The 18,525-nt window shown below is 36.7% G+C and overlaps 1 protein-coding gene across 2 annotated transcripts in view; it reads right to left on the reverse strand.

Annotated features, from left to right (window-relative positions):
- Positions 1-7,317: 7,317 nt before the first annotated feature.
- Positions 7,318-18,525, reverse strand: part of CPT1A (carnitine palmitoyltransferase 1A) — a 40,532-nt gene continuing 29,324 nt past the window's right edge. For both annotated transcript variants that reach the window (XM_036384104.1, XM_036384103.2), the window contains exons 15-20: positions 17,689-17,853; positions 16,824-16,958; positions 15,597-15,749; positions 14,423-14,527; positions 11,910-12,002; positions 7,318-10,416 (exon numbers count right to left, since the gene is read on the reverse strand). In XM_036384104.1, coding sequence (XP_036239997.1) covers positions 10,330-10,416; positions 11,910-12,002; positions 14,423-14,527; positions 15,597-15,749; positions 16,824-16,958; positions 17,689-17,853 — 738 coding nt within the window. In that variant the 3' untranslated portion in view covers positions 7,318-10,329. The remainder of the gene's footprint in view (positions 10,417-11,909; positions 12,003-14,422; positions 14,528-15,596; positions 15,750-16,823; positions 16,959-17,688; positions 17,854-18,525) is intronic.

Consider the following 18,525-nt stretch of genomic DNA (forward strand, 5'->3'; position numbering starts at 1 on the left):
CACTAGTCCTAACCCTAATTTCTTGTTTAGTGGTAATGATCCTACTGAAACTCAATCATACTGGGAATTTTAGGAAGTGGATTTCTGTTCTATACTGAGTAGCTTCTACTTCTAACAGATTGCTTCTGAGTTTTTCCTGATTTATCATATATGGAAGACTATGTTCTTACTCCATAATTAAGCTATATCAATTCTCCTGAATGGGTGCAGTCAGGGAAAGGTTAAACAAAAAGTCTCTTACTCCATCTGCATGCAACAGTCAGATCCTGCCTCATGTCCTTTAATTATTGTCTGACTTTGGGATACAATATATTTTCATTCAAGTAAATAACTTTCTAAAATTAATTTTGGGGTAAAATGCTTCCTTGAAAGAATAAAATTTATCATTCAGTTAACATATGACTAGTTTTAATCCAACATTCTGTAAAGGGAGTGAATGACATCCCTACATTTCATTAAGAAAATATAATACAGAAGTAATGCTCAGCTTTGTTTAGGCTAAAAGTAATGTCTTTTAAGTACTGCAACTAATGGAAAAAAAAACCCTGTATTTTTTAAACATGAAGCTGATACCAGTGTGTACTCTACATTTTTCTTTTTCCTTTTTTTTTTATCTTACTGGCTTTTAATCACTCAGTTTCATGAACTCAGTTGCTGTAACAATTACTGCAGTTGCTGTTGTTGCAAAAATCACCATTGGGAAAGCAATCACGGTGTTTATGATTAACCATGCAAAATAACATAAAAATATTTTAACTGGTTTAAGTTTTGAAGTTTTGAAATTTAAGCTCTACTTTTAAGCAGAATGTTCAGTTTCTACTAAAGAAAAAGGTTTATTTCTGTGCAATTTAATCACATCCAAATCTAGACACTGAGCTTCTCTTATCAAATTTACATTTTGTAAAATGTACCTAGTCCATCAAAGAATCAAATCTAATTATTGTGTATACATCTCTGTGCATATTATTCATGTATGCATGCATCAGCAAGGCAGAGAAATTTCATTTTTGTATACAGCATTTGCATTCTACATAGGATTTTCCAAACATGCTTCCAGATTCTCTTGTTATTTTTCAAGCTATGGATTGTACGAAGTCATCTTCAGCCCTGCACGAACTGCTGAGCTTCTGTGGCACAAATCTACATCAATTGTGGATCTTTCTATCTCAGTATCAGATGAATAATTTTTAACACTAACATAATGCTTATCTTAAAGCACATGTCCTTTGTTTGTCCTTTCATCTACACACTGCAATTAGTAACCCTTAAATGCTGAAACATTTTTACTTACACTTCAAGGCACTGAGATTTTGTGCAGTTATGTGGTTTCTTGGACTTTGTAGCCCCTAAAACAAAAGGTAAGCTATACAGGTTGGAAAAAAAAATAGAGGAAAAACATATACAACTACAAGGAAATTATTCTATAGTTTTGAAATGGTAAGTACTGTTTTATCTTTTTTTAAATTGCTGCTACCTAACAAGTCTGCCTCTTACTTAAAAAGAATCTGCAATTAAATATGAAAGGAAATCATTAGTGTTAAAAATGTGAGCTAGACACATGCTAATTAGATTTAGAAACATCTCAATTAAGTAAGATAATGAAATGTTTTTGAGGCAAATGAACTGCACAATTGCATTGATATTAAGAAACCTGAATAAAAAGAAAAATGTGTAAAAAATCCTAATAGAAGAAAATACTCTCCTTTTTCTGGTAAAAGTCAATGTGCTTTTGTTCACCTCAAAAGAGTCTTAAAAGGGTTCTCAGAAACAGCATAATCTATATAATCAAATGTAAAGGTTCACAAGTGAAATAAATGTATTTTTTTCATCGAAAACTGTATTTTTAATTCTGGTGTTACTTCTAGCACATTTTGAAACCAGACACCATTATAAGCAGAAAGAACAGAATGCCAGCTAAACTACTGTGTGGACTAGAAAATACACACAGTTGTTAAAAACCAAGCCTTAACAACCCATTTTAAAAGGAGGAAAAGGAACGTATGCTGTACCTTACATTGTAAGAATACAAGATGAATCTTGAACTTGTATTTAATTCCTTCCCATCTAAGGAAAGAGGAAAATAAAAAAAGGAAACCAAAGGACAACCCAAAAGCTGAAGAGAATAATCCCAAGAAATTTTCAATTCCTTGTCTTAATTCTTGTACTTACTGTGAGGATGAGTAGAACAGAAAAAAGCCCAAGCAAATAAAAACTAAAGAACATATTCCAGCATGCTCCCCCTCAGGTTCTTCTTCCCTACCATTACAGCAAATAAATGACAATTTGAATTTTAAAGGGGAACATGACCTTTAACTTGTCTTTTTTACCCTTCTAATGGCTTCTGATAAATAAAAGCAAACAGGCTCCACACCTGGAGCATCTGCTGAGAGATGCCCACACTCAGCACCTGCTGCTGTTGGAGCAATATCTGTGCTTGTATGGTGCTTAATGGGAAAAGGCTTTGCGTTTCAACTTCTATCAAAGTAAAAGACTACATAACATTATAATAATAAAAAATGAAATAAAGCATGTATAAATATTTTGAGGAAGCTATATTTAGGTAAAGAAATACATGTACGTTAAAACTGAACCTCAAAAATTTTGTTGCTGCTTAGATGAAAACGCGCTACTCCATCTAAATAGCACTAACTTTAGGACCTCAAAACCCAGGGTTTTTTTAACAACTTGATGGCATTTCAAGTTCATGTAATTATCTAAATATGACTGAGACATTCCAAATCCCAAGACTAAAGAAAATCCCATAGCGCTCAAGGCTTCTCATTTATAGAGAAACAGTGTCCCTTGGTGGCAAACGAGGGTAAATGCAGAAGTATTCAGGGGCTTGTGCTAAATGTGATTTCTATGGAAAGTAACCTATATTAAAACTTCCAATAATTTTAACATATCCATCACTCTTATATCCCTGGAGTACTTAGAAATTTTTCAGTTAAAAAATAAATTAAAATAATAAGTGGTGGTGTCTCCATTACTTTTGGCTCATCTGCCCTGTTGTTGCTTAAGAACACAAACACAAGCAGTTCCAAATTAACAATCTATGATATACTACCTGACAGTATATTATCTAGACAAACACAGAAATCTGTATCTATATATCATCAAATTATCTAGAGACAATTTTTGTTTTTATTGTACCTGATTGAAGATAATTACTTTGGTCGTGATAGTCAGGAATTAGATGAACTAATTTTAGCTTCTGTGTGTCACAACTCTTTATATGAACTGTATTTGAGTACCTACTTCCAACTGGTGGATAACCTGGAATGAAGAACTGATGATTAGTTTAAACCTAATGAGATGTAATTCCAAGCACATAAAGATTTTGCTAAGAGTACCACCCATCCAAGAAAGCTTCATAATCACAGATTGGAATCTGTCAAACAAACAGATCATTCTGCATTAACATGTTTGCTTTTTCCCCCTTAATTTCTGGAAGCACCTATTAAGATCTGAAACTGTAGCTCCTTAACATGCCATTGTCACACTTTATTTCATTTATTTAGTTGTGGTTGATAAATCAAGAGTTTTCCTTTGGATAAATCAATCTTCACATAGTTTTTCTGTTTGTTAAACAGCTGTTGAATAGAAAGTAAAATGTTTTATATATATAAATAGCACTGTATATATGTATGTAGCAGCGTAGCTAGATAAAACTTAGATTGCAAGTTCAAGGAACTACCTTATTATTCTTGATATGGCACTTACTAAGTGAGACTCTCCATGCTAGCATGGTACAAATTAGTCAATTTTCTCTAGCATATAATTTTGCTATCAGTTACAGCATATAATTACCAAAGGGCTGGAATGATTTCTGTTGAACATCTGGATTCCTCTGCTACACTGTGCAATGCTAATAACTTGCAGCCAGACTTGTAAACATTTGTAATCTGAAGAATTGCTGCCTCAGTAACAATACTGACTGCTTCTCTTACTTTAGCCTGGAATATAAAGTTTTAATTCTTAACAGGTGTGCTTTAAAACCTACTTTAAATCTCAAACAAACACAATAAATGTTATAATTTTTCTGCATAAGTCATGTTTTTTAAAGCATGGATTATATTTAAGTGTAACACTGTGAATGGTCAATTTAATTGTCAATGGCAGAATGATTTTTGCTTGTATTTCAAGTAAAAATATTCCTAAAGAATGACAATGAACAGTAACATACTTCACAGTAACAATGGCATTCAGTGTTTTCAACCCTAAGAAGCATTCTCTTATTTCTAAATGGCCCTAAAGAAGTTAGGCAATAGTCACAAGCAAATATGTAAAAAAAGACTTAATCTTGAACTATATAAATTGACTGAGGATAAGTGGGATTTAGTGTGAGAGCAGTCATCTGAAACTGGACTACAAATTCAGCTGTACCATAAATAATTATTCCAAAATGAGCAACTGTGTGCTGTGGCATTTCATCACAGACATGGTGCCACTTGCACTTACTGGAAGCCAATCTTTCACTTACCTTGCCAATCCAGCAACTCATGAATGGAAATTAAATCTGAGTCAGCAGCCAGGAGGGCCAGGCCTGTCCTGGGGGCATCAGGCACAGCATCCCCAGCCAGAAAGGGAGGGGATTGTCCCCTCTGCTCTGCACTGGGGCAGCCTCACCTCGAGTGCTGGGGGCAGTTTTGGGTGCCACAATATAAAAATGACATGAAGCTGTTAGAGAGGGTCCAAAGGAGGGCCTTGAGGATGGTGAAGGGCCTTGAGGGGAAGCTGTGTGAGGAGCAGCTGAGGTCATTTGGTCTGTCCAGCCTGGAGGAGACTGAGGGGAGACCTCATTGCAGTCTGCAATTTTCTCCTGAAAGGAAGAGGAGAGGCAGGTACAGGTCTCTTCTCTCTGGTGACCAGAGACAGGACCCAAGGGAATGGCCTGCAGTTGTGTTAGAGCAGGCTTAGGTTGGATATTAGAAATTCAAAGATTTTTCACCTGGAGGTGGCTGGGCACTGGAACAGGCTGCCCAGGGAAGTGGCCACAGCACCAAACCTGACAGAGCTCAAGAAGTGTCTGGACAATGCTCTCAGGCACAGGGTGGGATTATTCTTGGGGTGTCCTGTGCTGGGCCAGGAGTTGAACGTGATGATCCTGATGGGTCCCTTCCAATTCTGCATGTTCTACAGTTCTACAATTACAGTGTCACCTTCCCAAAAGTCACACTTCTAGGCTAAGCCTGGCTGCTTTCAGTACACACTTTGACCCCTGAATAGACAACCTTAAAAATCCTGTTTACTAAATACCAGCACCTTCCATAAACATCTCATGAAAAGCCCAAATTTCTGTAACTTGTCTTGCACATACCTTGGAATTTATATTTGAATAAGAATTTTATATTTGATCAAAAATTTTAAGAGAATAATTTAGTTGTAAAGAACATCTCAGCATAGGTAGGGATTGCTGATGTTAGAGGCAGATTTGAGTCCTCAGCCCTGTTCCTTTACATAGACTGCAAAATGGGAAAAAAGCTCAAATCCTAATGAATTAGCTGCCCAGGGTTATTTGGAGCAGTCCCACTTGGCAGTTTGGGTTGAGGTGGCCTTAGGAGAAAACCCCTTCCTAACTGTCCTGAACTGGAATCAGAATGTGCAAGGGAAAGGCAGGAGCCAATTAGACTTGAACCCTGAGGGCCAGGAACAGGCAAAAATTCCAGATGCTATTTTGCCTTGCTCCACAAAGCAGGAAATCTAAGAGCAACATTTTTCTGTGCCTCTCATTTGTGAACAGATCAGATAGGACAGTGTTTGAAAGCACCTCTTACCCTCTGGCACTCAGAATAAAGCCCATTTTAGACAGTCAATGGTTGGACAGATTCTTCCAATTAGCATAAAACCTTGCCTGCTTAATCATACACAGAAGCACAAGTGTGAGGTAAACCACAGATATCACTGAGGGAATTCTAGTACATAAAAAAATGCATGTCTTTTTAATAAAAAGATGAGTGTTTTAACCAAGAACTCCCTTGCAGCATCAATAAAAGATTTTGATGTCATTGCAGCTTTACATTCTTGTGAAAGAAATATTACTATTCTTTTGTAAAAGACTTCCTGGGAGAAACAGTTTGGGTGTTTGACGCCTTTGAAACAAAAACATTTATTCTTACCTGTAACTGGAGATAGGAAGTTTCCTATCTCCAGTTACAGGTAAGAATAAATGTTTTTGATATGATCACCTGAAGAAAAAAAAATTTACTTATAACTATTTTATGTATTAAATAATTCATTTTTAAAAGCCAAATGACCAAACAAAACTCATGACTTATTGATGTTAAAATGGGAAGCTACATATATTTTCATAATATAACAAGGCATATAAGTGCTATGGCCCGTTCAGCATTACCAGATATTGTTACATATTTTGAATATTATTTCTGGTTATTTTTGTTCAGTGCACAGTTCTGTTCACATGCATTTACAACTATAATAGCATGACACTCAATACCTACATTTGTGTTTTCAAAAATAAACCAATCAAACAGAAAATAGAACAAAGACCGAAACTAACTACAGCTGGGTTTTCTAGTTTCAAACTGGAATTTGTTTGAACTTGACAATTTGCTCTCCACCTGTGTGTACAGTGCTTCCTCCTTACATAGAGAGCAGTTTAGAAGCTAGCAAGCAGCATAGAAACAAGCAATCAGTTTTATTTCAATGCAATTATTTTTAACCTGATCAGAATTTCACTCTAATACCTTCAAGAAAAAGGGCAAAGGAAGGAAACATTCATATATAGTGTGACAAACTGTAAGGAAGTGAGCTGGTCACAAAGATTTTTCTAAATTTAATATAGATATTAATAAATTTAATAAATTTCATTATCTTCAACTTTCAAGGAGATTTTTCTTGAAAGGTCACAAAGATTTTTCTAAATTTAATATAGGTATGAATGAATTTCATTATCTTCAACTTTCAAGAAAGCAACTGTTCCACCTGATCATATCTTTATTATCTGTATGACTGATCCCCTTCTGGAGGGAGAATGCTTGAAGTCAGAACACTGAAATTTTTATGTGGCATCACTACAGAAAAAAGAAAGTGAACACAATTTGATGTCAGACAACGGTGAATCCACGTGTTCAGCTTCTTTTGGGAGATTTAATTCCTTGTAGTTTTAACTGTTCATTAACACATTCCCTATTAACTAGAAGACATATTTAAATCACTGCTAAAATAAACTGAACAGTTCACTGCTACTGTTCCTAACTGGATTTAACAGCAATGGATTCATAAGTCCTGAATTTCAAGCAACTACAGCAAGGGAGCTGGGAAGAAGATACAAAAGATATTAAACATTGTTCCAGGTAGTGGTAATTGTGAAATTTTATTTCATTTTTTGAAGTCACAGAAGAAAGTAGAAAACAGAGACAAAGTGTTGGATGTAAATAACCAACAACAGATGTAAAGTAACTAAACAAGATAAAAAAAAATCTGCTACTTTAAATTAATACATTTTACATGAGAAAACAATTGGTACAAAGGCTGAACTAGAACCATGATTTTCAAGGTCAGGCACACACTTCCCTAGTCTCTCAAAAGCCTCAAGCCTTAAAAGAATATTCAGCTGGGGACAGTATTAATTCTGAACAATGGTACCCTGTAAATGGACTCCATGCTTTCCAAACTTCTGCCATGAAACAGCTGAAATAATAAATTTGAAAAATGCTCACTCAAGGTATATTCCACCAATTCCACGCTGCCATTTCACAAACAGAAAAAGTTATCATCCAACCTGGCTTTTAGCCACCTCCTCAACCCTAAGTTTGATCTCCTAAAGAATTAATTGAGAATCAATGATTCAAGGTTTTAGTATCAAATTAGCAGTTTTACTTGAATATGAACATTTAACTTTACAATAAAATACACTGTACTAGAAGGTTCATTCAAATCTAGGTAATTTCAGTTACATTCCTATGGCTTTGAGCAAAAAAAAACCCAAGCAGTTTTACTGTATGTACACAATATTGAACATCAAGATTTAAATTATTAATAACCTACATTCACTGTGGATTCTAAGATTTACATCCAAAAAGCATATTTTATTTACATGCTGCTGACATTTTAAAGAAAAAGAAATAAAATATTATCTGTTCAGGAACTATATCTATTCCAAAATTTAAAAAGATACATTTAACACCACAAAACATTTGAAACATTTACAATAAAAAACAGCTTTCTGTGCCAATCATACTTACTCTCCAAGAATGCAAAATTGCACTAACTACAGTTAGACTAGAAACATTTAAGACCTGAGAGTCAAATCTAAACCTTTTTTTTTTTTAAAGAAAACCCTAAAAGCTAATATGTTAATTTAAACACAGACTGGTCAGTGGTCAATTAGAAAAAAAAAAAGCCAACACCAAAAACAGCCCCCAAAACCCCCAGTGCATTATTTCTGCAGCTCCAAAAATAGATCACTATAAAATTGTTGCAGTAGCTTGATAAGTGCCAGGCCTGCCAGATACAGTAAGGCTTATTTTCCAAGTGTCCTTTCCCACACACTGTACCCTAATCAAATAATGAGTGCCTTTGATCAGTTCCTGTGAGGGTTCCCACATTTATGTGAGCATGCAGTCGCCAAAGTATGCATCTTGGATTTTTGAGAGTTCCCACCCAAGCATACATACACAGGTGTTTTAATAGCTGGATCAGAGTAAAAATAAGCATGAAGAGGCATAGAAAGTTGGAGATACTGGCCAGAAAACATTCAAAGTCTAACGAGAAGTTTTATATCCACCCCAAGGGTCTTTTAAACTCAGCAGAGCTCAGGAGCATCATTCACCGTATCAGTAACCATCATGTACCTTATATAAAATAATAATAATAATAATAATAATAAAATGGCTGTGCTAACAAGTACACTTTACTGCACTGCAGGATGTCAAAAAGGTACCACACCTAAAAAGCCCAGGGAAGAGAAGCATCATGCAAAAGTTACTCCATTTGGTAGCAGCCATTTTATTTCTGCACTTGGAAACACCAAGCTCCTTTCTGAGTCAAAAAGCTTCCTCTCCCTCCCTGTATCCTTCAGGAACTGCTTGACCAAGAGCATCTCCCAGGAGGGGTTGAGAAGGCCATGCCTTTCCCACTCTGGAGCTATTTCACATGGCTTCAGCAGTTTGCCCTTCTCATGCAGGTGGCTGCCAAGGCAGCAGTGACCCTTCCAGACAAACTGCAATCCATCAGCCCCCATGGGCAGCCTTGCTTTGCAGGATTTCCAACAGGTTGCATTCAACTCAATTAACATTTCCCAGGGCCCAGAAACCCGAGTGACCACCAATTCCACTCACCAAAACAAACGCACGAATATATCCCAAACAAAGTTAGTCCTGCCCCTCCTAAGGACTGACCTTTGCTATTTAAGACAGGAGCATTCCATTAGAATTTTAAACCTGACTGCACCATTTGGAAACATATTCACATCTGCTTATGCCACTTCATCCTCATTTGTAATTTGAAAACCAGATCTGCATTACTACAACCTTCCCTGTTTCACCACTGAAACAACTCCCAGCATATGCCTTTTTCCTGGGCTAAGGATCTTTGTTTTTCTAAGGCACTTGCATGAACAAGTACACAGGTCCATTTATTTATACAGAAATAAAATCAATGTCACAAACAGGCTTGCAAGCAGTAAGAAAAATGTGATACCTGCTAATGAGGGGACACATTGTACTATCCAATGGCTGGGTCTCTTTTTTTTTTTTTTGCTTTTCAAAAAACATAACATTTCTTCAACTTGATGTGTTAAGGTGGGTTACAGCAGGGATTTTTTGGTATGTTTTACAGAATTTACCTCTAAAAAGAAACCAAGGAAGGCAAATGGCCACAAGTTTTGTCACTCATTAACATAAAGCAGCAGATACATTGAAGAACATTCTGCTATTAATACATAGCAAATCCAACTTTTTCTAGTATTTAAGTCAGTGTGTTTTATCCCTTTGATTCTGGAAACAAGTAAACTAATTTAAAGTTAAAAAAAAAAAGAGAAAGTGTATACAAATTAAGAGAAAACTGCAGAAGTTAGAATATACATGACTTCATGCATTGATACTATGCTTCCTCCCTAGAAACAGAAGATTTTAGAAGTCATCCTTTGTCGAAATAAGCTCTCCCACACTACTGAAAAAAAACCCCCCAAAACAAATCACAACAAAAAAGACACATTTAATATACTGCTAAGGTTTTAATAGGTGATCAAGAAGGTGCTGACTCAGTTTCCTCTCCAGCTACTCTTCAACAAACCTTGCTCTTGTTCACTGTGCAGCAGAGTCCTCATCCCACCAAGAGGAGATTGCTTGGCATCAAGCGAGCAGATCACTTGGTACAGTTTTTACTGAGGTTAAATAAATCCATGATGTCAACCAATGCTTTCTTGATGTTCTTTCCAAAGCGATGAGAATCCTTTAAAAATAAACAAACAAAACCCAAAACCAAATACTTGTACTGTCCATCAACAGATATTTTTCAGGCAAAAGAAGAAACTTTCTAATGTTTTGTAGTTTTGGAGCTTCTGGAATTCAGGCATCTATTTTACCATACAATGGGAATTTTAATAAGAGAACTTCTAAAACTACAGATTAATCCAGGTTTATGCTAGTGCTGACCAATGAGTTCTTCACTATGCATTTACTTTCCTACAGTCAGAAATGAGATCATATCGTCTTGAAATCGGATGCACGCATAGCTTTCGGCTACTTTAAAATTTGGGTTTTGATATTGCTTTTCCTACAAGATTTTGCAAAAGCTCATTTTCAGAAAACAAAGGAGTGTTCAGTGAGTGGATGACTAATGACCAAGAAGTACTGAAAGAGCAGAAAAATTACTTTTATTTGAGCTCCTATCAGAAATGCTGAATCATTTGCCATTGAAAAAAGAATTGGAAATGAAAATAACAACTTTCTAAGTTGTAAACAAAACAGGAACTTGTTCTGTTTATTCTAAGCATTAGATGGATGGCACAAGAAAGAAATTAAGATTACAAATGTAAATTATTAGCTACATTACAGGATCTACTACAGCAGCCCTACTAATATCAAGGGCACACACACAAAATGGCTGCCTTTTCTGTATGGACCTTTGACTCAATTGATAAGTAAAAGCAACAGAGTGAAATTTAAAGTACAAGCTAACAGGCATCTGAAGAACAATTTCAACTATGAAAAAAACAAAGTTGTATTTCCTAATCTTTAATGATTAACCAGAAGCACCATGATCTCCTGGACAAGTTAAGGTCAAAAGAGGAAAACTAGGTCAGCTATGTAACCCTGAATGAACTTGGCATATTCAGTAAGGCCATAAAAATATAAAGGGGAAGGATGAATGGAACTCAAAGCACAAAGCACTCAAAGCACAAAGTCCTCCACAACAACAGCATGTTCAACATATGACATCTACTATCCTCTAATAACGGGTGTTATTTTAATAAATTTTTGATTAGTTATGTTTCTTAAGCACAGATTATAATTTATGGGTCAGCTTTGTTCAGCATTATTTAAACCAGGAAGGTTTAAATAGACAGCATACATTTTATTCCATCTTTACAGCTGCAGGCTGAGACAAACCAAAATTGTAATATGAAAAACCAAGATAAGCCCATCTTTATGTTTAGGGGACACATGTGATCATTTCACCTGAGCTGCAGGGAACTACACGTGTAAAGATGATCCTGGGCCATGTGTTTTCTTTATACTTGAAAGCGTAAGCAAAATAGAATATGGTATCCTTGGTTCACAAAACTATTAAATTTATACAACTGGAGGCAAAAAACTCCAACAAAGCAGCACATATTGAGAAATAAAAACCACATTATTTATATTTTAAACAATGAGTAGAATAGTTCTATAAGCACAAAGCAGAACAGATTTATTAAACCATAGGAAAGGACTGACTCTTACCGTCTCAGAACAAGATATTTTGCTGGAGACATGGAAATGGATGAAATTTTCACCCAAGATCATGTAAGAAACACCATAACCATCATCAGCCACCTAGGGGAAGAAAGAAGAGAAAAACACCTTCTAAACTCTTGTGTTGTGTCTGTATAAGTTGGACTGCTCTGTTCCCCCTATCATGTAATGGTTCTGCCTGGTTCTCCCCTCCCTCCCTTGTGCTGCCAGTTATCCCAACTCCTCCCCAGTTGCCCTGGAGACTAAGGTACCCTTTCTCAAATCCCTCCCCAGTGCCCTGTCCGTCACTCGGCGCTCCCACCCTTCTCTCTAGAACTCTCTAGAAACTTCCAGCTAGAGCGTCAAGTGATTGGCTCAGGGGCTGGGGCCCCACCCCCAAGTTATCCCCATTTGGGTTTTCCCTAAGTCAATCTTTTGTATCCCACTCCCCTCTAAAACTCTATTCGTCCGAGGACTGACTCCTCCCCTGTTTCCCTCCCTCCTTATAAACTGTTGCAACCCCTCTCTCTTTCTCTTCAGTTGTCAGTTCCCCTGGGCCTCAATAAATCTGGATGCACCACAGCTGGAGAGTGCTCTCTTTTTCTGCTGACTGTAGCCAAAAGCCAAGCCGTGTCCTACCACACTAAACTTTTCCCTTCTCCTTTGTTCTCAATCAACTTATGTACAATTAAGAAGTTGTTACAGTTCTTAAATCAGTTGCAATTTCCTTAAGTAAAATTTCAACTAATACATTTAATCCATAATTTCTGAAGATTGGCTCCACTTAAGGAATAGGTCTAGTCTCATCTGAAGTGCATGGAATAACCACTTTCTGAACATTTATCTGTAATATTTCCCAGCTTTAATAGTTTGAAATAAAATACTTTTTCAGGTATTTTTTGGTAATAGAAAGTCCTGGTCCTAAGTAGCTATACAGCTTCAATGCTTAAGCTTTATATATAATGCTTAAGCAGCAAGGAATAAATTAGTTCAGTTGTATACCTAACCAATCAGCCTCCTGGGGTCATTCTGCAGATGTGAACAAACACAGTGTAAAGGCCTTGCATGATGAAAACTTGCCAAATGCAAGTTTTCTTCTACCTCTACAGCAAACGTGATTCTGAACACCTGTATCACGAGCAGAGGTCTGGTCCAATTTCAACATTAGTAGCATTAACTGTGCCAAGTTTCAGTCTGATGTTTTATTCCAACTATGCCTGGTAAACACAGATTGTCCTGATGTCACCCCTCTTCATGTCTTTCCTAACTCAAAGGATCTCAACCTTCCATGTCCTTGCTGCCACTGCTGCTAAGCACTCTGACAGTCTTCTCACTCTTCTCACTGTTAGTGCTACAAAGATAAACTCTACTGAACGTTCAAAAAAACCCTTCAAAACCAACCAAAAACACATGCATAGAAAGCTGAGGTACTGAGTATTTGGGCTGATCCAGCAAACCAAAGCATAGTTTTTGTTAACAAAAACAAAGGAAAACAGTGTTAGAATTCTTGCAGCCAAAATCCTTTTGGGCATTCAGAATACTGATTTCATAATGGCTTGAGGAAGTCAGAATCTCAAGAATGAGCCATAGCTTGGCCTCCTTGATACTGCAAGTCAAATTCATTTTAACTTCAAAAACTACTGAAAGCTGTATCAGAAACATGAGTAAATAAACATCAACAATTTAACACACCCCACCTCCCATTCCCCATCTTCCAGCTTGACAAACCAGCCAAAATACACTGGACTTGTCACCCTAATTTCTGTGGGGCAAAGAGCAGTCCTGTGATACCTCTCACTGTTCCTTCAATAGAAATGCTTTTTGAAAACAGATTAATCTATTATAATAGCCCCATAAAGGCTGCTGAAGAGATATTGTTGACACCAATATTCTCATCAGTGGCCAAACTCAAATACCAATAAAATAGCACAGCAAATAAGCAGCTTGTCAAATCTCTAACAATACACTGGTTTCTTGAAAGTCTACAGAAGCCATAGAACATGGCTGTATTCTTGACTTGGCCATGATTCACACTTAGGAGGCAAGCAGAACAATGTGAGCAGCTTAATCTGGAGGAATGTACGAACACATTTATTCATCAAGCAGGAAATATAAGAAAAGTGAAGTGTAAGTACTTTCACAAATCCCAACCTTAAAATATAGTTTAAGTAATAATGCATTTGTCACTGTAACAACAGTTTAATGTACAGAAGATCTGGGCACAGGCAATGTGGTAAGAACCCCAATTTCATAAGCTCTCTTTGCCTTGGAGCCCTGTATCTCATTTCATAACTGTGCATTTCCCTAAGAATAATCCCTTCTTGTAGTGGGATACCAGAAAAGGGTGATGCAGACTTTTCTAAACACAGCCACATCATGGGAAAGTACTAAGTACATGCATTTAAAAGCATGAGCTGCACCTTTGATATGCAACAATGAAGGATTACAGATCTGAATTTTTTTGACTGCTGTCTTGATTGTAAAACTCTTTTTTAGTGGATACTTGTATTTAGGAAACATACTGGTCCAAACCCTCCACCAGAGGACAACATCTCCGGGTTCTTCTTCAGATCAATGTGCTGCTGGGGTGTCTGACTCGTTGACAGCCTCCAAGGTTCTGACAAAACCTGTATTAGATATAAAAGAGATGCAAACAAATAGAAAACACTGGTTAAGAACATGCAACTTTCTCAAAAACTAGTCAGGATAGGATGTGTTATAACAAGTGCAGGATTGCTTTATAAACTATTAGAAAACACTTTATAAAGCAATATTAAGGTTAACTCCCATTTCAATGGAATGAAAAACTAAGAAGCTTAAATGAAACAGTTAAACTTGTCCTGATATGGAAACCATTATCATATGAGGAAGTGATGTCAATTCCTCAAAGAGAATAAAATAGAATTTCAACAGAAATACTACTTCAAACAAGATTACCTGGTCTACAGCCTTGTAATTTACACACAAAAGGTCTTGTTTTAACAAGACCATTATTAATCATACTCAAATCCCAGGAAGATCCTACATCAAGATAGAAGCTTGTAAAATCTCTAACAACATCTTGAAAGTTTGTGAAAACTGTAGAAAGTTGTTTTATTCTTGATTTAGCCACTTTTAGGAGAGCAAGCAGACAAACGTGAATAGCTTAATTTTAGGCAAGGTGGAACACATTTTTGATTAACCAGAAAAAAATGACCAAGTGCAGTGTAATTACTTTTATAAAATCCAACCTTAAAATCTAGTTTAATTAATAATTTTTCAGAATAATATGCAACTACATTAATGCCATATACAGCTCCTTTAACTCTTAGTAACTTAAAAGGAACTGAATTTGTCAGTTTCACAAGAAAATTCTCAGAGAAAACACACAGCCTCTGCTGTACTCCCTTGAAAATACACAAAGCAAAAAAAATTTTTCAATACTGACTATATATTTTCTGCAATTCTAAGTAACATGTATTATGCTAAAAAGCTCACTGAAAGCATTCTTTTAGGTCTATCAACAAATGCATATGTAAAGGAAAATGAAACTAACTCAACAATTTATCAGCAGATGTTAAACAGCACTAGCTGCAATTTTACCTTTTTTCTTAGGAAAACCAGAGCTGCACAAGTCTCTTGAGCAGATACCACAAAACACAACCTCACCAAAGGACTAATTACAGTAATGAAGAGTTACCAGTAAAGGTCACTTACTTCCTTGAGGAAAGGAGAATCTACAGCGAGGTACTTGGACACGACGTAGAGGCAGAAGAGGTGGCGGTCAATGCCCGACCCGGTCATGGCGAGGCGATACAAGTGCTGGTGCTTGTCAGCTGCCTGCCGGAAAAACTTCAGCGTATTTTCCCTCTAACAAATAAACAAAGATTAAGAAAACTCAGTTAAATGAACTGCATCAAGGATGAAGGTGCAAAAACTAAGTTACAGCAATGACTCTCAAGCCTTGAGTACTTCAAGGTCAAGTACAAGACAACTGATCTCAAATAGTATCCCCTGGCTTTTCAACCTCAGGTATTTAATTTCAGCTATTAGCAAGTGTCTGCTGTTACCTACTGTAAACAGCATAATGAAAACTAATCTGTATTTTAAGTGTTATCTAACCTACAATCAAACATGATTACAGCTCAAGCTTACTACATTATTTATAGCTTCTATAGATACTGGTCTTAAAGAGTTATAGAGAGCAAATCCCAACGTGATTTTAAGAAAACAAACTGCCAGAGCTATTTTAGAAGGCAAACTGCCAACACTGAAGGTACAGAGGTCTATGAATGCTAGTCATCAAAATCAACATAAAAGAGCAATCACTTCCTTCCTGTGAATTATTCTTGCTTCCCTGTCAGAAAGGAAAGCTTAACTGGTATGAGATTAGTTGTTCTACAAATCTATGTTTGAGTTTTACAAATCACAAAAATTTTACATGTAATCACAGTTTTCTGGAGTGCAGAAGCAGGTAAATAAGGGTATATTTGGGTTAAGTTCTGCCATTCTTTTTTAGTATGGCCCAGAATTTCTGCTTTTTTGACAGAAAACATGGACAATTACCTTAAGCAGCTCTTCCTTCCGAAAAAAACCCGCATCACACTAAATGCTTAAAAACTATTTGGGGACTTACATGGTTGTCTAGTGGTAACTCATGTGCCTTATGAATTATCACAGAATCATAGGTTGGCTGGGTTGGAAGGGACCTTGAAGATCATCTCATTCCAACCTCCCTGCCATAGGCAGGGACACCTTCCACTAGCCAGGTGGCTCAGAGCCCCATCCAGCCTGGCCTTGAACACTGCCAGGAATGGGGCATCCACAGCTTCTCTGAGCAATCTGTCCCAGTGCCTCACCACCCTCACAGTGAAGAATTTATTCCTAATACCCAATCCAAATCCACCCTCCCAATTTTACAGGGCACCAACACCATGAACTTACACTTTCAGTGGGGTCTTCCATGGCTTGGACAAAACGACAGGACTCCACCGTGCACGAACGAACCGTTTCGGTCCTGCCCTCTCGGAACAGGCGTGTCATGGACGCTTCATACGTTAGAGAAAACTTTCCCATATCCTTGAAAAAGGGAAAAAAAAGAACTTAAAGGTTTAGATAGACTTAGCCCCTCTTTCTTAATCAACGTTCCAAGCTAAGCACACAGGCTATGAATCACTGCACAAATTAAACTCAACATTTGAGTTTTCAGTAGCCCACCATTAGCCCCCTTACCCAAAGATAATAAAGGCAAAAATAAGATTAGTAGCAGGATTTGATAAACACTAACAGAACAACCAAGTAGCAAGGACTACTCTCTGCATTTCATATTCAACCCTCTTCAGTTTAAAAGAGAGGCTGAATGTTGCTACATTGGTCTTTTCTGACAGCACAATACAGGAAAAGAGAACTAACAGAAGAAAATACAGGTAGGGATTTCTGTTAATCCTCTTAGGGAGTGTCCATGACTACTGCATCCTGTGTGACTCTAATCTGAAAGGTAAATTTGACATTGTTTATGTGTTTATGAACACAGCTACTAGAAGTTTCATAATTTCTTTCTAGTACAAAATGCCTAGGGGTACACCAACTAAGCAGAAGAGAAAACTTCAGAAATGTATCAATATGTGAACCATTGTAGAATTGATGTTCAGCTAGTAATCTGCTTAGGGTTTGTATCAATTTGCATTGAATGTCTTTAACAACCTTGTACAAGGAGTGCAAGATTACCCTACACAGTCACATGTTCAGTCACACACATGTTACAGCCAGCCCAAGGAGGCTCCACAGGGCAGAAACACTCAGTTCTTACCCGGTAGTGAGCGAGCTGCAGGGCAAGCTGCACAAAGGCATCAGGGCTGGTTTTCACTTTCTTTATTAGTCCTTTCCCAAAAGTATCAAAACAAAATGAACAGAAGTCCACATCATCTGCTAGAGCTACAGCAGTGCTCAGAGACTTCTCAATCACTTCTTGGCACTTAAACAAACAAACAAACAAACAAACACCTCTATGTATACAAACATGCATTCATGGTATTTGAGAGAATTATTGAAAAAGTACAAGTATTTTTAACTGTTAAACAGGAAATGCTTGCCTTTATGCATGCCAGGAACATCATTACCTAAATAATTTCCCTTTAGAGAAAGAAAAGAAGCTATCTTTGCTAGAAAGTTAAAATTCAAAAAGGTAATAAAAATGTTTTAAGCCAGTACACATCCAAAAATAACTCATAAAAACAGCATTAAAACTGTTCAGATAAGGAGAATATAAAAGAATGGCCTACAGTTACAGAATGGCATTAGCAGTATGCCTTCCAAGCTCCCATACATGCTTAATTAAATAAATCACCAGCCATTAGCTTTTTATTCAAAATTAAAATCCAAATAGGTGGTGGCAGTTTTTCTAGAAACTCAGGCAAAAAAAAAAAAAAAACAACTTAGAAAAATCAAATCTTATTAGATGAACTATGAACACAAAAAAACCCCCAGCTATTCTAAAGGAACTATTAGACAAGAGTATTTGTTGTGACAACAGTAATGAAACCTCAGCAAGTAAATGTTTATTTTAATACAGTCACTGTTTAAAAGAGGTGGCCATTTATTTTTGACATATTGCCAACCAAGAAAGCTTCTAGTAAAATGCTGGCAT

The sequence above is a fragment of the Molothrus ater genome, chromosome 6, assembly GCF_012460135.2.
Source record: "Molothrus ater isolate BHLD 08-10-18 breed brown headed cowbird chromosome 6, BPBGC_Mater_1.1, whole genome shotgun sequence".
Lineage (NCBI taxonomy): Eukaryota > Metazoa > Chordata > Aves > Passeriformes > Icteridae > Molothrus > Molothrus ater.